The sequence below is a fragment of the Oryzias melastigma genome, linkage group LG16, assembly GCF_002922805.2.
Source record: "Oryzias melastigma strain HK-1 linkage group LG16, ASM292280v2, whole genome shotgun sequence".
Taxonomy (NCBI): Eukaryota; Metazoa; Chordata; class Actinopteri; order Beloniformes; family Adrianichthyidae; genus Oryzias; species Oryzias melastigma.
The window spans coordinates 18,615,158-18,637,316 of NC_050527.1; the positions used below are offsets into that span (position 1 = coordinate 18,615,158).

At 43.9% G+C, this 22,159-nt stretch overlaps 1 protein-coding gene across 1 annotated transcript in view; it reads right to left on the minus strand.

Annotated features, from left to right (window-relative positions):
• Positions 1–19,969, minus strand: part of fras1 (Fraser extracellular matrix complex subunit 1) — a gene marked incomplete at its 5' end in the record, with an annotated part of 79,968 nt that extends 59,999 nt beyond the window's left edge. The window contains 12 exon segments of the mRNA XM_024260302.2: positions 4,873–5,026; positions 6,171–6,361; positions 6,764–6,896; positions 7,417–7,579; positions 9,949–10,100; positions 12,136–12,383; positions 14,545–14,667; positions 14,747–14,878; positions 16,935–16,967; positions 18,009–18,146; positions 19,221–19,335; positions 19,853–19,969. Of these exon segments, the coding sequence (XP_024116070.1) occupies positions 4,873–5,026; positions 6,171–6,361; positions 6,764–6,896; positions 7,417–7,579; positions 9,949–10,100; positions 12,136–12,383; positions 14,545–14,667; positions 14,747–14,878; positions 16,935–16,967; positions 18,009–18,146; positions 19,221–19,335; positions 19,853–19,969 (1,699 nt within the window).
• Positions 19,970–22,159: the final 2,190 nt, after the last annotated feature.

Consider the following 22,159-nt stretch of genomic DNA (forward strand, 5'->3'; position numbering starts at 1 on the left):
CTTCAACAGTGTCACAGAGTCTGAGGTTCTGCAAACAATAAGGTCACTTAAGCCATCTAGAACCAAAGACATATATGGTTTAGACTCTAGTATGTTGAAAGAGCTCAGTTCCACTTTGATAACACCTGTGACCAACATTCTCAATCTATCCATTTCTGAAGCATCATTTCCGAGTAAACTGAAGTCATTAGTTGTGATTCCAATCCACAAAAAAGGAGATTCCTTGTTATCTTCTAATTACAGGCCCATCAGTATTAAACCTACGGTGTCCAAAGTCACAGAGAAACGTATTGCCCAACAAATAATTGCTCATCTAAATAACACATCCTTTTCACTTCATCCTATGCAGTTTGGCTTTAGAGCTCGCCACTCAACAGAGACAGCTAACTGCTTCTGTTTGGATAAAGGTGGGGTGGTTGGAGCTGTGTTTCTTGACCTGAAAAATGCATTTGACACTATAAATCATAAAAAATATTGATCAAATTAACCAAATTCAAATTTTCCAGAAATTCAATCAAATGGATAGAATCATATCTTTCAAATAGATCTCAGTCTGTTCAAATAAACAATTCTTTCTCTTCTCCTCTTCCTCTCTCCACCGGTGTTCCACAAGGGTCCATCCTAGGCCCCTTGCTATTTTCTTTTTACATAAATGACCTTCCAACAGTCTGTTCAAATGTATTTATGCAGATGTATGCTGATGATACTGTAATATATGCACATGGTAAAAACACATTTCATGTGGCTGAAATTCTCACTGAAGCTATGGGTCATTTTGCAGAATGGTTGGATCAGTCAAGCCTAAAACTCAATGTAAATAAGACAGTTGCAATGTTTTTCTCTAAAACCGTATAGATGCACAGGCAGATGTTTTTGTTGCTGGAAAAAAAATAGAAGTTGTCTCAGAGTTTGAATATCTTGGGGTTTTATTAGACACAAAAATGACATTTAAACCACAAATCAAAAGAGTGTGTAGTAGTTCACTTTCGGGGTCGCCACAGTGTAACAGCACCCACTGTTTCCCATCAGTGATTTGGCATAGATTTTACACCGGATGCCCTTCCTGACACAACCCTGTACTTGAGGGACACAGGGACCCAGTTAGGCAGCAGCATCAAGGGCCCAATCTGGGTGGGGATCAGTGGACAACCCTGGGAATCGAACACAGGGCTCCTGCGTATCAGCCTTTCACCTAGCCCACTGAGCCACCCAGCCGCTAAATCAAAAGAGTGTGTAACCGTGTTAAATTTAATCTGTCAAATTTCAAATTTATTCGGTCACATTTGTCGCTGCAGTCTGCTATAATGTATATGCATGCAATGGTTTTGTCACTCATGACATATTGTCTCACAACGTGGTCACAGACCAACAAAACAGCATTAAAACCCTTAAAGTCTTTGTAAAAAAAAACAATTAAAATACTGGATAAGAAACCATTACGATATCACCACTGTACCATTTTACTAAAGCATAAACTGTTAAGCTGTGACAACTTCATAAAAAACACAAAACTGTTTGTTCTATAAAATCATAAATGGTTTGTCATTTTTTGTCCAAGTACGAGCCAACTCACAAAGAGTGACACGAGGGTCGGTTAGAGGAGACTGCATAGTTCCTCTGAGGAGAAGTGCTTTCAGCCTTCTCAGTAACAGCAGCGCAAGAATGGAACACTTTCCCTTAAATATTAGATTCTAAATAAAAAGAAGAGAGCATTCAACACGAAGGATCAGGAGGAAATTAAAAGAGTGCAGATAGAATTGAGGAGCTGCCTGAAAGATGCAAAAAACACCTATAAGGACAGAGTGGAGAAGAAACTGGAGAACAATAACATCAGGGAGGTGTGGGAAGGAATGAAAACAATCACAGGGTGCAACAAGACGACAAAGATAGTGGGGGAAAGTGCTGAAACAGCCAATGAACTGAATACCTATTTTAATAGGTTTGACGTTTCATTTGCCACCCCCTCACCCCCCCACTTCCAACACCAGCCTGGTCTGCACCACACCCATCACCGTGCCCATCCCACTGCCTGTCCTGACCCCTCAACCAGAGGAAGGCCCAGCTCCTCAGGCTGCTCCTTCCTCCATCAGCCATGATCCCTCTCTTCCAGTGTCCTCTCCATGTGATCCACGCCCTCCACCTGCAGACTGTGTTTCCCACCACATCACAGATCATCTGGTGAGGAGGGAACTGCAGAGACTGAACATCAGGAGAGCACCAGGTCCAGACAGAGTGTGTCCCAGACTCCTGAAAACGTGTGCAAACAAGCTTGGGAATCCTCTTCAGCATCTGTTTAACCTGAGCCTGGACGGGTGCCATCTCTGTGGAAGACCTCATGCATTGTTTCTCTCCCCAAAGTCAAGCATCCAAAGGAGAACAAAGACTACCGGCCTGTAGCACTGACTTCACATGTGATGAAGACCTTTGAGAGGTTGGTGCTGCAGCAGCTGAAGCCACAGGTGCAGCATGTCCAAGATCCACTGCAGTTCGCCTACAGGGAGAGAGTGGGGGTGGAGGACGCTGTCCTCTACCTGCTACACCGTACCCTCTCACACCTGGAGGAAGGAGGTGGTGCAGTGAGAATTCTGTTTTTTTATTTCTCCTGCGCCTTTAGCACCATTCATCCTCACATACTGCAGAAAAAGCTCATCAAGATGGCTGTACAACCACCCTTGGTTTCTTGGATCATGGACTACCTCACTAACAGGCTGCAATACGTCCGCATGGGGGGATCGGTCTCCAGTACCCTCAGCTGCAGTGTCGGGGCACCGCAGGGGACAGTGCTGTCTCCTCTTCTCTTCTCTCTGTATATGTCTGACTTCCGCTACAACACCACGACCTGCCACTTGCAGAAGTTCTCAGACGATACAGCTGTTGTGGCCTACATCAAAGGAGAAGAGGACAGCGAGTACAGGCGGCTGCTGGAGGACTTTGTGGACTGGTGCAGGGAGAACCAGCTGCAGCTGAATGTCCAGAAGACCAAGGAGATGGTTCTGGACTTCAGGAGGAAAGCTTCAACACCTCAGCTGCTGCACATAGAGGGAGACAGCGTGGAGAAGGTAGAGACCTTGAAGTACATGGGGGTCGTGTTGGACCACAAGCTGGACTGGACCGCCAACACAGATCAGCTCTTCAAGAAGAGTCAGTCCAGGCTGTACTTTCTCCAGAGGCTGCGCTCGTTCAACATCTGCACTAAGCTGCTGCAGATGTTCTATCAGTCTGTGGTGGCGAGTGCTCTCCTCTATGGTGCTGTGTGCTGGTGCAGCACCAGCAAGAAGAACCTCTGCCGGCTCAACAAAATCATCAAGAGGGCGAGCTCTGTGGTGGGACTGAAGCTGGCTCCTGTGGAGGAGGTGGCAGAGCAGAGAACTCTGGCCGTCTTCAGGTCCATCATGAGGAATCCCTCCCACCCCCTACATGAGGCCTTCACCAGCAGGAGGAGCACATTCAGCAGCAGACTGCTGTCCCAGCGCTGCTCCACGGACAGAATGAAGAACTGTTTTGTTCCTCGTGCCATCCGGCAGTACAATTCTTTGGCTGAGCATCTGAGGAGCCTTTAATTATTTTATTCCATTCATTTTTTATTTGTTTAATCAATTGATATTTAGCTTAGTTATTCCTGTAATTGTAATTCATTTTTTTTATCCTTTAATTTTTTTAATCCCCTGACTCCTATTGTTTTTATTATGCTTTTATGTGTGTATGTTTTTATGATTGTTAGCAGATGACCACTTTTAAATTTCCTAACGGATTATTAAAGACCAAATCTATCTATCGATCGATCTATTTATCTATCTATCTATCAGAACAAGTTTTTGAAAATCAAATCCATCTTTACTACATTTCTCAGAGAGATTAGCTTGAACTTGAGCTCAGCCAGACTCATGAAAAGTCAATAAAGAAGAACAATTTTCACTCCTGTTCTTGATAGGTGAATAAGTTAAACTAGAACTCCTATCAAATTTTATTATTTGTGGCTTTTAATTTCACTTTCCTAGTTTTTATTTATCTGTTTTTCATTGTTCATTGCGGCTGGGTGGCTCAGTGGGCTAGGTGAAGGGCTGACACTCAGGAGCCCTGGGTTCGATTCCCAGGGTTGTCCACTGACCCCACCCAGATTGGGTCCTTAGCCAAGAACCTTGACGCTACTGCCTAACTGGGTCCCTGTGCCCCTCAAGTACAGGGTTGTGTCAGGAAGGGCATCCGGTGTAAAAACTCTGCCAAATCACTGATGTGAAACAGTGGGTGCTGTTATGCTGTGGCGACCCCGAAAGGGATAAGATGAAAGTGAACTACTACCTTCATTGTTCTTGACGTTTGAGAAAACATCAGTGGTTGTTAGTAAAGTTTAATAGAAGTTCATTATTTCATGTTTTGATATGACTAATAACAAAATAATGGATGTAATACAATATAGGATGTGTTAAAATTGGGCTTTCAATCAAATCAGGAAATAATAAATAATGTGTGATTAATTGCTGATTTTGGTTAGTAAACCAGTGTTTTAGCTGAGTCTGGTGTTTTTTTTAGATGTCTTTTGGGCTGTAAAATCATGACTATCTAGCAACACTAGCAGAGATTGCATGATGATTCAAAGTAACTCTAAAAAAAGTTCAAAGGTTCAATGAAGCATCATGATCTGAGCGGCTGTAAAAACTGAAGGAAGAGATCTGATCTGGCATGGCTCTTTCATGCAGACATCACTCTCTCAGTCTGCATGTTGGCTCATTCTTCCTCTTCATTTTATCAAATCAATCCATTTCCTCTCCTAGTTTGAATTGTCAATGAAATAGTGTTCCTACAACATGTTTTAGGAAAAGAAAGCCTCTTTCAATAACAGAAACCTTCTTTAAGGAGTGAAGATCTTCTCACCGTAGGTGGGAATCCTGATGATGGTGAAGAGGATCTCGCTCTCCGGCGTGTCTTTAGTGAGGACGCTCAGAGAAGAGTTGGTGATGATGACTCCAGACTTTTCCTCCACATGGATGCTGTTGGCGGACATTATCAGCTCACTGCTCTCTTTACTCTGTTGCGGGGCAAAATGTTGTAGTTAAATCCTACTTTCAAACACTGCTCCTGTTTTACTCCTCAGCAAACACAAACACACACACCATTAGCTTCACCCATCCTGTCTGAAGTCTAACATAAACAGCTGCTTCCCTGCAGATGCAGGAGAGGATAATCTACTTAACAAGTCTAAAAAGACATTTAGCAGCAAACGTATGACAGTTTAAAGCCTCATAATCTACCAGTGACACACAGAAAAGGCGTCTGCCACCATTGTCTGACAAAACGTGAGGAATGCTTCTGCAGACGAAAAGGTCCAGACTCCTCAGGAGGAACAGGGGCTTTGCTCCGTCTTCAGGTTCTCATCCAGACTAATCTGAGGTTACTGTAGGACTGCTCCAGTTGAGGTTCTGCTTCTATGAACCCATTGGAGTCAGTGGTGTTTGGACTTCCAGAAGTCCAGCATCATCTCTTTAGTCTTGGTTCTGTTCGGAAGAAGGCACTCCCCTCCACTCCAGTCCAGTTCCTGTCTCCATGCGGTCCATGTACTGCCACTCCTGACCACCACATACATCACCACAGCAGTGCCATCTGAATATTCAGAGAGTCACACGACTCTGTGGTGAGTCTGCTGTGAACACTGTGAACTCTGAGTACATCCTGGATGCAAAGCAGCACAATGAGACAGAAACAGGACTGAAGTGCCCAGTAATGATAGTCCAAGCCTTTGGGTGGAGGGGCAGAGAGAACAGCCTGACAGGTCAGCCTCTCTCAGGAGGGAGAGTTCCTTCCAAACAGCAGATTCACTGTCACATATTGGGGTGACACCATCTGTTGTTTGTCTACAGAACTACCCCCCACTTTTGGATTTACCACATTTCCTCACTTACCAGTCAGCAGAGAAAGACAAAAAGTTTGAAGTTTTGCTGTGACAGGCGTTCAAGCTTATCTTTGAGGGTTTTTGTGTAATAGTTCAAATAATTAAGGTATTTATTCAAAGTGTCGTTTGAAACCTTCCACAGCAAAAATTTAGATAAAAGTTTGTGTAAGAATGAAAAAATGTCCTTTAAAGTGTTTAAAGCGAGGGTCGTGTCTCTTGAGCGCTACAGTAGTAACACAACTATGAAACATGGACTGGTTCATAAGGGGAACCCTTATCTTACCTGGATTTGTATCTCCACATTAAACGCCTCTGTCTGGCTTTGCCCATCACTGATGTAAAAGCTGAAGACGTCCCGCTGGCTATCAGGGTTCCTCTGGTTGTCGTGAACGTAGAAGATATGCTCAGACAGCAGATCCTCCACAGAAAACGGCGAGTCTGGCGTGATGATCCGAGAACCCCCAGATAAGCCGCCTGCAGCCCAAATCAACAGAGTCACTTCTGAACAAAGAAAGATCTTGGAACAGATAAGAACAAAGGCCCTGAATTTAAACGTCAGCAGATCTCTAAGCAAACGACTGGCAACTGTGTGATTTTAGATCATCAAGATCAATATTGCTTTTAGGAAACAAATAATGCTGGTTGATCCTAAGTTCAAAATTAACAACAAAAGATTTGTACTCAAAATCAGAACAGCAAATAGAAAAATGTTACAATTAGAGTTTAATTAGGTATGAAAAGTCAGTTAAATGTTTGTCTTTCCATTTAGCTTGTCATTGCTTGCTTCCTTGAACTGATGATGTTTTCCTTTCATTCTCTTCCTGCTGGAGATGTCAGAAGCTCAAATGATTCTGCCACAGTTTGTTTGAAGTTCACCTCTCCCGGTGTTTTCAATGAAGCCGTACTTGGGGGGACTGATGAGCCAAACGAGCAGCTCCTTTCTGGGCGTGTCCTCACCACCTACTGAGATGTGATTGGTGGAGAGCTGCAAACGCCCACCTTCCTGTACCTGAGCACACATGGGACAGAAATGATGAAGAAGCTCTGCAGAGTGCTCTGCTTTGGTTAAAAATGTCCTAAACGATGCCCAATCCTGTCAGTGTGCCTGAAACAACTGGCAGGGTCACTGTGACCACGAGTAAGAGTTTCTCTGTCTGAGTTTGCTTAATGCCATGAAGAAAAGAATGATTACATTTAGTAAGAGAAGTAGCAGAACACATGCAGAGTCTCAGTTTACGTCTCTGAGAGATTGCAAAGGTTTAACCACATCACTTTACTTTGTTCATGTTGGTAGTTTTGCTTTGATTTTGTTTTGATTCTGTTCTGTTTCATCTGCAGCTGACTCAGTGACCTGAAGCTTCATGTTCGTCAAACCTGAGTGGTTTCTGCTGTAACTCGGAAGGAAACAGATTCTGTCAAACATCGTTCACAGAGATGGTTTTCCTTTTTGAGTTCAGCTGTGCTGAAGGAGATAAGTGTTGTTCTGCTGGAGCTCCCCACCCTCGTGTGTGCACGTATAGGACAGAAACCTTGATGCCGCTGTGCACGGTGACCAGCGGCGGCTGCCGTGGCGTGGGAGTGATGGTTATTGTGAACATCTGGTTGTCAAGGCGATTGTTGTGCTCGTCGTGAACAAAGAAGTGGAAGACGTCGGTCACCGGCTGGTTCCCCGTCTCTAATGATGTGACGTACCTGTTGATGGGGACACAGGTGCACAGAAACCTCTCAGACAGGTTTTCTCCACTTTATGATTGTACCCGGACAGATTCAGACTTACTTCTATCTGCAAGCAAAAGCTTTTTTCAAACATAGCGGTTGATGCTCTTTTACAGACTGAAATCATTCCAGATCAATCTTTTCTGAGCAGTCTGAATCCTCGCATGCATTCCTAGTTTGACTGAACCACACCAGACAATCGTCCCTGAAGAGCTTCATGACCCCTCGCAGTGCTCTTCACTTCCTAACTAAACTTGAGCTAAATAATGAATGTAACATTCAATAATGTAATGTAGATGACTTCCAGGAAATTCTTTTTTTCTCAGGTGAAAAAAAAATACAAGGTAAAGCACCAGAAAGGCTCTATCTCCTCCTGATGTGCTTGAAATTCAGGAAGAAGTGATCTTTAACATCTCCAGCTGCGATCAGAGCAATGAAAGCTGATTGCAGGTTTACCCTGAGAACTTCTGCAGCAGTCCTCTTTATCAACTCCTTGAAGCAAGTCCCACAAGTCTGTCATGAAATCAAGAAATGGAATTTGAATGAAAACTTGATATGAAGGTACAGACACATGCGCTATCCTCCAGTTCTAACATTAAATCATGGGGAGTCCCCCCCCCACACACACATTGGGGGTGGGCAATACTGGTAATTTTGATATTGATTGATACCAAGTGATTATAGGGCTAGTAAATATTAACATGTTCACATTCTTCCCTTTTTGTAGTTATTTCAGTTATCAACTGTCCCAACTTAGAGAACATCCTCTCTGCAGGAACAGATGTTTTAAATACCCCCAGATGTTTTTTTTGCAATCTTCTCCTGAAAAAGTCTCTCGCCTCATTCATTTTTCCGGGTCTTCATCCCGTGGAATTGGCTTCTCTGGACTTGGCAACATTTCAATAGTTGTGATCTCAGGATTTGGGTGTCAAACTCTCTCCATGCCCTGCCTGCTGTTGCAGCTGATGGGAGGTCATTGCAGGAGCTGCTGGTACAGCTTGTGTAAGGTTTAGGATCTGGTTCTGACTGAACTGAGTTAGACACTGCACTCACATGAACTCTGTGAGTGAGTTGGATCACTTTGCTGTAGGTATTGAAGAAAAACTGCAGCCGATATATTGATATCGTCACACTAATATTGATACTGATCATGGTAATAATAGCATTGGTACCCAGATCAATTCCCCCACTTATGATGTGAACAGCTTCACTTAGCGGGCTAAAGTCTGGCAGACATCAACTCCAATCAGTGAGGAGATCTTGGATGAGATGCTTGAAAGACAGTGGATGTTTAAAAGACCAAAGATGAATGCTGTGGAGGAGAGTTTGGCAGCAGTGTTGTTAGCTGACCGAGCTAGGCGGGCCAGGACGCTTCGGTCTGTGTGGCGGTTAGTGTTCTATGGTGTTTAGCGACCAGAAGGTCAGAGAGATCTGAAAGAGTTGGAGCTGTCATAATGCGAGAGCCCCAGTGGTGGATTTCTAACGGGACACATATAAAATGTCTGGGTGCTGGAGTGGAGGGGGTGGATCAGATGAGGAGCAGTGGAGCTTAGCAAGCTCTGTTCATGGATGCTGACAGATGACAGGACAGTCCAGGTGAGTCTAGCTCAGCTAGACAGACTAGCTCAGGTGTCATAGTGCACAGGTTCAGTCACAAGGCAACATGAAATATGGTAGAGAGAATGCAATGAGAATCTACTCAGTGATTGCAAATGCAAAGTTCATGTATGGAAAAAACTGACTGAGTAGAGTCCAGGGAGAAGCAAAGACAGGCCAGCATCCACTCGACCCAGAAGTATGTACCCCACCGGGCTACCGGGCGGCTGGCAGCCGGTGGCACTTGATACGGACAGCCACCGGACGGGGATCCGGCTGCCACCACCCTGTGACCGTCCAGCCGTTTATCCACTTTCATAATGGCGTCCCCGCCAGACTGACCTCCACCGGACTATAGCCATCTGCATTCATGACAAGGCTTACGATGCCTCCCCAAAGCGCCGTGGCAGTTGTGTTTGTGGCCGTAGCATGAGCAGGAGTAAAGAAATGACTGTGCAGTAAATGAAGTCACTCTGGTGACTCTGTGGCTTTCACAAAAATCCCTTCTTCAGCATTACAAATGTTCTGACTGTATTTTCTTTGACTGTTTTAGGAATTTGAACCTGCAGAAAATAACAGGCATGCTTTCATTTGTGTTTTCTGGCTGTGATGAGGAGAGATTCACCTGGAAATCAACCTGTCCACATGCAGCATGCTATATCTGCCGAAACATGGAAAAGAGAATGTGCTAATGGGGACTAGGGACTCTGAATCGACTGTTTCCTCAGAGTATCTCTGCCCTCACCAACCTGATCCTGTGCATGTTGACGTCCTCCATGGTGAAGGAGGAGTACTCCCTTAACTCCTGGGGCTCCTGCTGGGCTTGGCTCCTGGTCAAGATACCGTACATTGGAGCAGACACCAGCTGAAGGAAGATCTGCTCATCAGAGGAGGAGTCGTCCTGATCAACCAGACAGAGAGCTCTCAACATTGTGGCTGTAACACAGTCCAGCAGCAGCAGCTCTTAAGAAGGATGAAACCTCAAGAACAATGATGTTAGATTAAAAAAAAACTTGCTGCATCAAACAACATAAATGCTGCAGATTGAAAAATCTTCATATTGCAGGAGAATCTGCTCTCATCTATTTTGTAACAGAATTCCACAATAAAGGAACAGAACATGTCTGCAGATCTGCTGCTCCAACCAGTCTGCCAGATTAAAATTTTTAGGTTAAAATTGATTCATGTTTTTTTTTTTATGATTTGTAAATATGTGTATATTGTACACTGCAATACACTCTTATTCTTATTGTACGTTTTTCACAAGTTATTTTATTATTTTCTACCAATAAATATTGATAATGTTGGGTTGTTGCTGATGTTGTTGAGCTACTGCAACAATACCATTTACCTCATGGGATGACCTATCTTTCTAAATCGGGATGAGTCAGGGGCAAATGAAAAAAATGTATTTTAGAAAGCTCTCTTTTGTGATGCAGTGACTGCTATAGGCAGACCACAGTCTTCCTGCTCCGCTCCATACTGATCATCTACTGTCAGACAAATAGATCCATGAACATCTTTGTTTTCCTTGTCTGAGTTGAAATCTGGATCAAGTCTGAAGGGCTGGATAGCTCCAATTTTGATCGCCAATTTTTGTTACAACAGTAATGTTACCTTGGGGTTCTGAGTAGGGTTGGACACCGAGATTCAGTTCAGTAGGAACCATTATGATTTACGCGGTTCTACCGGAACTGAGAAAAGCTGAAAACAGTTCCTCATTTCAGTGTTTAGTTTCATTGAAGGTCTATTTGTTTGAGGACATGTCAGTCACTTCTACTCTGCTCAGTACGTTGAAGTTTTAGATAATCATTCTGCCTTTCCAGTGATAGTGGGCGGGCTCATATAAGACCGCTGACAGGGCGAGCACAAGAGTGTGCAGCGCTCAAATGTCTGGCTGCAGGTCACAGAAGTTTGACAGGTCGCTGCATCACATCAGCCAATCAGGAACTCAGCTTTGGACATGTGACGTTTTCAGGGACTAGATCAGAGGGTAAAATACTGATCCAACATGAGTGTTTTTCTCCTGTCACAGCATGGCAGTTCTCTGACTGCAGTCAGCCTCCCAGACTTCACCTGAGCTCGCTCAACACGCCAGAGGACAGACAGCTGCTGCGGGGAGAGGGAACAGCCTGGTCGGGTCTCCTGAACTGAGATGCTTTACTTATTTTTGTATAAATAAATAATAAAAAAAAAAGGTTCCCTATTTTTCCTCCTCTCGGGTTTATGCAGGACAACCTTCAAACTCAGTTTGACTGTCATCCAGACCCCCGGGCCTTGAGTGAGATCAAAGCCCTGGAAAGCCCTGAGACACTGCAGCCCCTCAGCCGCGGTGTCTAGCTCAGGATCACGTTTGGTTAGGAACAGCCAGCACATGAAAAAACAACGACATGTGGAGGTCTGAACCATGTGTCAATATGAGACAACTTTGAAAATATTTTGATTTGGGAAGTTGTAGGCATTATTTTTTATTGCTGAAGAACCGAAATTGGCACTGGTTAGAAACTGAACCTAAAGAACCGCTTTGGCACCGGAACCAAATGAAACCCAATCGGTGCCCAACTCTCGTTGTGAGGGGCTATGAGCCAGTGGGAGAGAGTGTAAATGAGTGGAGACTGACGTCACACCAACAATCCTGCTCACAACTCAGAGGAACATTTCTGATGAACTCCTGCTGCTCTGCAGAAACTATGTCCTAGAAAAAAACACAGGTTTTTGATTTTGCCTAAAAACTGCTAAATCACAATGAAAGGACCACTGGGACGATTGTATTTGGAGTTTAAAGACTTCTGTCACTGCAGCAAACAGGACATCAGCCTACGCTTCACTTCAGTTTTGGAGCGTTGGTTCCCAGACTTTTCTAAAGTCCATCTCATTTCATCCTTAGAAACAGAAGGTCTGGACAGAGCGCTTAGCTTCTTCAGTCTGTCACTCACGCTGTAGGAAAGCTGGGACCGTCTGATCACTGTGCTGCTCTTCTCGCCCACTTCCAGCATCATAGAGGCTGTGGCGTCTCGCTGTGGCCCGAGGCCACCATCACTCAGCACCTGCACCTGCACCACAGTCGTTGCCATGGAAATGCCATCACTGACTGAAAAGGTCATAGAGTCATCTTCAGCAGAGAGCCCAGCATGGCGGTACAGAAGAATGTTGCGGGTGACATCGTTGAAGCTAAAGGTGTCCCCTGAGGAGGAGCGGGAGAGGAGGCAGGTTATTTTTGGCCGCTGCCTGGGGTCTCCGCAGCTTCAGGAATGAGTGGGGATGACAACCTGCTCAGAAGCAAAGCAGCTCACAACTTATGTCAGTCGGATTTTAGATCAAGCATAAGAGAACAAGATGGGAGCCTTCAATGATGTCATTAAAACTTCTACAAGATGATAATGAAAGCTCATTAAGAGTCTGAATACCTGCCAAGAAGACATGATGCTTTCATGGGTCAGGCTGTGATAGGAAAATGGAATCTCTAGTTTCTATCCAATGAAACATCATCCAACGGATGTTAGACACATTTTGACCTGATAGGTAACACAATGATTAAATGTTTGTAAAAAAAAGATCTGAGTGAGATGTAGAAAGTCTAAATGTTTTTGGGTCTATGAAAGCTAAGGACCCTCCCACATGGCTGGACAGAGCGTGAACGTCGAGGGGGAGAGGCCTGAACGTAGAGGCTTCTGCACTGCTGCTCTGTGTTGGATTTGTGTGTGCGCATTCTTGATTTGAAACTCATATAGTATGTTTTGTGCATAAGTCAAAAAATTACAAAATAAAAAAGAATAATACATACAATTTACACATGCACAAATTAAAATTACAACAACTTGAAACTAATTACACACAAAAATCATTAAAAAATGCGCATTAATCATCTTTTACGCACGGATGAAACCTCAGTTAGACATGAATTCCATCGTGAGACTCTTTTCACGTCTCACTGAATCATCTGTGAGTGATGCGTTCAAGGACTACTAAAATGCTGGGTCAATAGACTTTTCTTATCAGTCATTTTAATCTTAGAGTGTGAATAATATCTGGTGAAACTTGACATTTTCCCACTTTCTTAAACAGATATGACTGATAATTAATATAAAAAAGTCTAAATAAACGTTTTTAAACGCCCTTGACAGTGCAGACACAGGGGGGTCTGTCCCAAGAGCTGATCACCTGTCTTGGTGATAGCAGGCGTTGCCGGACCCTTCTAAACTCCTGCAGATCGTAGGGCCGGTGGTCCGATCAAGGCTCTCCCCTGTGGATGTTTAGAAGGACCTGTCGGCGCCACGGTCTGCCGCCGGTCTCCCCACTAGACCGGACCAAAGAACCCTCAGCCCGCGCCAGCTCTGCCCGAGCCTGCTCGACGCTGCCGTGTCTAAAGTAAGTTCTGGTCAGCAAACGCGGCGATTACAGGCAGTACCGGCCGGCTACGATCCCCGGGAGTTTAGAGGGTCCAGCACCCCAGCACCGCTAACTATCCTCGCTCGGGACAGAGCCCCGGAGGGGCCGTCAGAGGAGCTGCTGTAGATCGAATGCGCTCTTTTCTGGAAAATATTTTTATTTTTTAAAGGGATAAGTGTTTCTAAAAATGTTTATTTGCACTTTTTTATATTAATTATCAGTCATATCTGTTTAACCCTTCCGCTCTCCTTAGCTTGTTCACATTAAAAGTGGGGTCATCTGGACCCCACAAGACAGTGGGCTGAACTTTTTTATTTTTTTATTTTTGAGTTTCACTAATGTCCATGGCAGACATAAAATCCTGTCCACCTTTGTCCACATTTGTCATGGAAGGAGTCACACATCAATATGTGGGTGGAGTCATCTGGACCCCAAAGAGAGTGGAGGGGTTAAAAAAGTGTGAAAATGTCAAGTTTAACCAGATATTATTCACAATCTAAGATTAAAACAGCTAATAAGAAAACTCTAATGGCCCAGCATTCTAGTAGTCCTTAAACGCATCACTCACAGTGAGACGTGAAAAGAGTCTCACGATGGAATTCCTGTGTAACTGAGGTTTCATCCGTGCGTAAAAGATGATTAATGTGTATTTTTTAAAGATTTTTATGTGTAATTAGTTTCAAGTTGTTGTAATTTTAATTCATGCATGTGTAAATTGTATTTGGTATTTTTTAAAATTTTGTAATTTTTTTATTTATGCACAAAACACATTTTATGAGTTACAAATCAAGAATACGCACATACAAATCCAAAGTTATGCACAAATCCTAAATTACACACAAACAAATCAGGAATACACACACACAAATCCTTATTTATGCACAAATCAAGAATTATGCACCCACAGTTCGTTGATTCTATTTTCTCTCCATATGAGTGTGTGTGGACTGTTTTACCCTGGGTCACGGGGGTTTCATGCTTGGTTCTGATCAGCTGTCCGTGAGACGGAGCCTCCACCAGCTCAAACTCCAGCTCATCGGGAGGCGTGTCCGCGTCGCTCACAGCCAGATGCTGCCCGCCTACAAACACAGCAAACACTCAGACTCCTCCATGCTCTCTGCAGCTCCACAGGGCCAGCTGAGCTTTGGTTGGGATTACCTATGCTGGCTTGACCCCCCAGGCTGACCTCCAGAACTGGATCCAGAACCTGAAATACTGGTGGCTGCTGGTGGTTTGAAAGCAGCAGGACCGCAAAATCCATCTCAGGGGTGGTGTGTTCCCCATCTGACACTGAGAAACACAAAGCAGAGCTCATGGTTTGGTCTTAGGGCTGTTGCTTTTTGGCTCTTTACTTTGATTTCTGGTTTGGTTTATGTGTAGATTGTCTATGGCTCCTCCCAGATGAACCCCGCCCCCTTCTGGGCCTGTCAAAGCTGCCTGCTGTCAGTCATCAGCTGAAAGGACTGTTTTTGTTGTCATCTGTATTTATAAGCTTTTGAGCTCTGTTCGATTTGTGATTTAGACATTTTTCCACAGTTGTGTGGTCATGTCTGTTATCAAACTCATTGGGTCTCCTCTCTGGCTTTGCTGTCTTCCTTCCTGCTCCTGAGTTACTGTCAGCCTGTACATCCATCCCAATGAGACCTCAGAAGTATAACCCCTCCTATGATAATCATCTTAATGTTCAATAAACTGTAATAAATAATTTAAAACGTCCATACACCCTCACCTTAAGTTATTATCTAAAGCTTCAAAATGTACTTAATTGTTGTAAAATGTAATATGAACTAAATGCTAATTGTTGGTTAGAACTCTGCTGTTTGTTAACTGAAAACTGAGAGTCGGCGGTTCTGAAGAAGGTCACTACAGCAGCCATGAACGATGAGTGTTATTCAGTGCTGCTGGGTTAATTAAAGTAACGCTGTAAAACCTGCAACTCTAAAACATTGGACAGAAATGTTATTATTACTGTAAAAAGCAGTGCAATCTCCCGATCAGAGGTCGACCGGTCTATCTCTGCACCAACAATATATTGTCATTTATAGTTTTTAAGTTTAGGTAGTTGTAGAAATCTACTACTTTTCTTAAGGAACCACTAATGTTTCCTATATAAGTACAACTGTTATCCTTGCTGTTGTTATGAATTTGAATTGTCTGCACTAACAGCCCTGATCTGGTTTCACTAATGCTTTTCTGAAGCTTTTTACTGTGTTTATTGACAAAAAAGGGGAATAAAAAGTACAGCAATGATCTGGATTATTGTAAAGGAGATATGAGGACTGACATGAGAGTAAAAGAAAAAAACAAGATAATTAATAAAGAAGATGAGGAAATCTAGATGAGGCTGTATACCTGGATGATTATGAAACAGTATCAACAAACAAACGAATGAAAAGAAATGTTTAAAAAAAACAATTACATAGAGAGAAAATGATGACAAAGACTAGCAACCAGAATATTAAACAAAGAACACTAAAGAAGGGGGAAAGAGCAAGAAATAGAAAGAGAATAAATTTGCTGCTGCTGAAAGCCTTCAGTTTAGAGTATAGATCATAAAAAACACATGAAATAGGAAGACTGGAGTAACGAAAGCATAACAGGAGGAAATGAGAAGAAACATGCACTCTATTACCAAAAGTTTTGTCTCATCTACCTTGACTCACACCTGAACTGCAGTACCATCCCATTCCTGACCCATAGAGTTCAGTATGATGCTGCTCCTCCTTCAGCAGCTATTCCATCTACAACTCTTCTGGAAGACTGTCCACAGGTTGAGGAGTGTTTCTAGGAGTTCTGGACCATTCTTCCAGAGCTCATTGTTCAGGTCCCACTGATGTTGGTGGAGAAGGTCTGGCTCTCAGTCTCTGCTATAATTCACCCCACAGGTGTTCTATGGGGTTCAGGTCAGGACTCTGTGCAGGTCAGTCCAGGTCAGACTCTGTCCTCCATGTCTGTATGGACCTTCCTTTGTGTTCTGGTGACAGTCATGTTGGAAGAGGAATGCCCGCTCCGAACTGTTCAGGTTGGGAGCATGAAATTGTCCAGAATGTTTTGGTATCCTGAAGCATTCAAAGTTCCTTTCAGTGTCGTCCTATAACAGTTCCACGCTGGAATTCCCTGAACTCCTGAGGGTGGAACATTCTTTAACAGGTGTTTGTAAAAACTGTCTGCATGTCTGAGTGCTTCATTTTATACACCGGTGGCCAGGCCAAGTAATTATAACACCTGATTCTGATCATTTGGATGGGTGAGCCAATACTTTTGGTAATATAGAGTACATGGAGTGGGCAGATTATGTAAAAATGAGAAGCAGAGAGGACAAACACCTCCGTTAGTCTGTTTTTACCTGTGAAATAAACACTCAGTGACTCCGGCAGGCCTGTGGGGTCAAAAGCAGAAGCAGGTTTAACTGAGAGGGGAATCCTGGAAAACCTGAAGAATGTGACAATAAATCCTGATGTGTTTTATGCCTGAAACTGATAGTCTGAATGCTTTGCCAGGATCTTAATGTTCTTAAATCAAAGTAAAACTTTTCTGCTGCATTTTAAACATCTTAGAGCTTAGAGAAAAGAAAACGACATCAAATAGATCTCATTTTAACTGAAATAGTCATCTTGCACATGTGGTCAAGAAGAACAACCCATTGGACACATGCATCTACCTGATATTTAAATCATGGTTATTTCAAAGCTCACAACTATAGATATGCATTATGCATATGATAGACATCAATTCATTGAGATCTATTGTGCATTGCTGTTTAGATCTCTAGAAGACAACTTTTGACGGCTTCCCATCATGCCTTGCATGTTGTTAACAATCAGTTTGGGTTTGTTTCCCCCACTGGACACATGATGTCTATTAGATAACTAATAAAAATTTACTGTAGATGTCTACTGGACATCTCAGACAACTCTACTTCTTTAAATAGCTGAATGAAGATGTAGATCTCCCACAGGTCTCTTTGCTCTGCAAACACTCAGGGTTTTGAAAATTGTGTGTTAACTGCAAATTGTGTTTTAGGTTAAGATCAGAGAGTGATGTCTTTGGGAAAAGATCAAAAGCTGTAGTGATTGTCTGTATTTGAATGACTGGTAAACACTGTAAAAGATCTCCTGAGCCGGGTGGGAAAGGAAAACTATTTTTGCAGGCTTGAGACTGAGATCAATAGATTTTTCATCAGTTTAAATAAGGTGATCATTTTTTGTTTGACACTCAGCATTAGAAGCTTTATTGGGGGAGGAGATTAAATGACAATTGGGTGTTAAAATTGACTGAGGGCTTCAATGTGAAGAACAACTGTTTTTTAAAGATCTATACTGGCAGACCATCACAAGTTGCTAAGAGTCTTGTGATGATGTCTGATTCTGCTTTTCCCATTTTTAAACCCAGAAGTATTGCCATGGTGTGTAGGTCATACCAATGAAGGAGTACTGGTAGAGCTCCTGGAGGTGAGCTGGAGCTGAGGGAGGCCTGTAAATGATCTTTCCAGTGTCCACGTCAGCCTGTGTGAAATGCCTCACTGCTGTATATGGTCTGTCCCGGTGCTCAATGGCCCCTGAAACAACACAGAAGGAGGGGCTTAATGTTGGGCTTTATGGATGGATGGATGGATGGATTGGATGGATGGATGGATGGATGAATGGATTTGCTGCATCTCTGGCTGCTCAACTACTGCCTGGCCTCCAGTAAATCTTCTGGCAATATGTTGATGTGTGTTTGTGCGTGTGTGTGGAGGGGTGGGGGTGGGGCTTGTGGGCATTGTCTTTTGTTTTTACAATTTTATTATGTTTTATGTAAAGCACTTTGAGTGAAATTAATTTTTTAAAAAGTGCGATACAAATAAAGTTTGATTTGATTTGATTTGTAAGTGTTGCAATGGCAATAAAGGCTATTCATCCAGACCAAATATATGAGAAATCTGGACCAGAAACCCAAAGGTCAAAATGGTGAACATGTCTGAAAGGGTAGAGAACAACATGGCAAAGAGACACAGACAGGATGGTAGTGGTAACCAACCAGACATCGTAGTGATGGAAAAAGAACAAAGGGAAGCTCTTGTGGTGGGTACGGCTTCATTTTGCTGGAGCCAGAAGTAAGGCATTTTCTATGGGTTATGTCACACTTGCTCAGTCCAGTTCTCTTATGCAGTCAATGAGTTTAACATGAATGACAGCTGTGAAACTCTGAAATATTTTAAGAAAAGAGCATCTAAAAAAAAAATGAAAACAGCAGAGCTTTGGAAGACCTGCACATCCCTGTGAGATCAGTTCTGTTTATCCAGAATTCCATCTTCTCATTAGCCCTGCTCAAATGTCTTCTGGACGATTTGTCGTTTCATTTGCTAATGAAAACTGTCCAGCACTGGAATGAACTTGTTTAGCTCCAAACAGCATTACATTCAAAAAGAAAGTAGATCATGAGCTTGTTCAAGACTGCGTAAAAAGCTGCTAATGGCATCACTATGTGCAAGCTTGGAGTGGGAGGCGGCCGCTGAAACGTCTATTCTCCTGATCGGCCTTTCAGATGCTACAAATGTAGCAACTTTTCCCTGGAATACAATGAGAAAAAGCTGCAGCATGAGTGATGGTGAAGTGTGTACAAGGGTGTGTTTATGGGGGGGTTACGGCACCTTGTGCTGGCAGGAGAGGTTTGGTGATGTTGTACTGAAGCTTTTCGCTGGGAGTCTCGGTGTCAGTGAATGACAAGGCTAAAGGTGTTATCTCTGTGACACGATCCTCCAGAGCCTACACACACAAACACACACCGACACACGCACACACAGACACAAACACACAAATGGACAAATGTGACCTAAACATTTTTAATAATATTAGTTGCAGAATAATCTGAGATAAGGCACACACAAAAGAACAACAGTGATGTTATATCCCTTATCCAGACAGCATGGCTGTTAGCTCATCATTTCCAAATGTTTCTGTTTAATCCCAAAAGTCTGAAGCACAAAGCTGAAACATCAACTGCAACAGACCAGGGCAGAGAAGAGCAACTGATGCAGATTTAGAAGACTTCTTCTCCTTTGAATGCAGCTGAACTCCCCGGGTCACAGAGTTATTGTCTAAAGCTGCAGCAAGGGCATTATCAATCCATTATTGTCTTCAATCTCTGTCAGACAGTCCTATCAGCAGAAAAGCACCACTTGCAAGAAGCCATGAGAAGACACAAAGCCCCTGCAAAATCTTCCCTCTACAGTTTTAGTAATCCCAACCAATTTGAGTTTCCGGGGCATGGATGGTTTCTTACTGTGATCTGCAGGTCGCAGTCGGGGGCCAGCTGTGGGAACCCTGGAGTTTGAGGTAGGACTCCGATGGTAAACGTCTGGGCATTGCTGTGTGCAAGAGGAGAAACCTCTGAGGACACCTGCAGACAGACACGTGATTATAGACATCATCCCTCAGAGATGATGTAGATGCAGCGCGTGCTCCCCTCCCTCCCTCCCTCCTGTGATTTCCTGTCAAAGGCTTGATGTCTTCATCTGCAGCCTGTCATGGTTCACTGCTGTGTTTGACTGTTGCAGTTCTGAGTGACACTGCAATCAGACAACTGTGACATGAGGCAGCTGACGCATTGGTATGCTCCCTTCACAAGAGTTACAAACAATCTGCAGTGCCTGTTCTCACTGAGGCTTCTTCAAATCTCATGTTCTAACGCTCGAACTCTATATGAAAAAACTTGCTTCCAAATAACCCTGGTGGAAAAGAAACTAAGGACATGCAAATAGCTCTTATCTACTACGCTGTTCCGGCCAATAGGGAGCCAGCTTTAAACCGGCCAATCAGGAGCAAGCTTTAAACCGACGAATCAGGAGCAAGCTTTAAACTGGCCAATCAGGAGCCAGCTTTACACCGGCCAATCAGGAGCCAGCTTTAAACCGGCCAATCAGGAGCCAGCTTTAAACCGACCAATCAGGGGCCAGCTCTAAACCGGCCAATCAGGAGCCGGCTTTAAACCGACCAATCAGGAGCCGGCTTTAATCCGGCCAATCAGGAGCCAGCTTTTAACCAACCAATCAGGAGCCGGCTTTAAACCGACCAATCAGGAGCCGGCTTTAAACCGACCAATCAGGAGACAGCTTTAAACCGGCCAATCAGGAGCCGGCTTTAAACCGACCAATCAGGAGCCAGCTTTAAACCAGTTATTCTTTACCATGGGGCCGCGGCCAATTCTTGGTCTTCGAGCGCCCTCTAGTGGCCTCCGAAATAATTCTGTCTTGAACATGTGGGCTGCGAAGGCTGCGGGACCTGAATGCAGTTTCCTCCCACTTGGTGGAAGTTATATTTCTTTATTAACATTTTTATAAGTTATTTTTAATGCTGCTGTTATAAGTCGGACGTCATAGTTTCGCACTGATCAATTGAAATTAATCTTTTAATTCAATAAAAGGGGGAAGATGAAATTTGATCTGACGGCTTTGAGGCAGAGCCGAGCAGCCCGTGGTGGAGAGGTAGTGCGAATGAATCTGTCTGATATTAAAAATCCCAGATGGAGGAAACAGATTATTATTTTATTATGTTATGGGGTCCGACACGAGTTTACTACAACAACTACCATTGTCAAAGAATCGCGGAAACTCAGCATTTCTCCGCGAAAGTCCCGCCTGCCGCTGTAATGAGAGACGAGCAGCAGAGTCGACAGACACGCCCCCACCTGTGTGTACACCTGAAATCCAGCTGGATCAAACTTGTCACCAGGGTTGAACATAAGCCGGAACGCTCAGGTTCCGGTAAAAGAGTTGGAGGCGGAGCACCGCTCCGGCGGGAGAGATCAGCTGAGCGGCCGGTTTTCACCGTATCACACATGACAGAAGCTGCGGTCACTCTTATTCTCTATTCTCGTTCCGGGGCCGTCTCATTCTGGATCCATCCCCTTCACTTGTTAACATTCTGTGTGTCTCCAATTCATCACCACCCAAAGCGATCTAATCTAATCTAATCCCGATCTACCGTGACAACAGTCATGGATGACGACGCAGCTTCGTGACTCTATTTCCCTTCTGACTTTTTAAAAAGAGGCGCGCTCTTTTTTATGATTACTCTAGTCTGTTCTACTTTTTTTCTCTTTCCCCGCCCCGCGGGCGCGCACGTGGAAGGACGGAGATGTGTTGTGCGTAAAGGCGCACGTGGAAGAACGGAGATCTGCTGTGCGTAAAGGCGCACACGGAAGGATGGAGATGTGCTGTGCGTAAAAGAGCACACGGAAGGATGGAGATGTGCTGTGCGTGGGCACAGTCGCCGCAAAGTGGGGGTGCTTTGAGCGATACTGCTGGCGCGCACATGACGGGTAGCGCGTGCAGGTGCGGAGCGGTCTTGTTCTGCAGAACATGAATGGATTTTGAGACTAGATCAGAGATCTCCAACCTGAGGCTCTGGAGCCACATGCAGCTCTTTCCCTCCTCCATTGTGGCTGTTTGGGTTTGAAGAAAAAAACTATTTGAATAAATTATGGTTTTGTAGCATTGGTTCATTTACTTTAATCATTTACATTTTGTTACTTCTGCTTAGATTTAGTGGCGCCTCCAGAAATGTTTCCTGGGGGTGGCCGCTGGGGGGC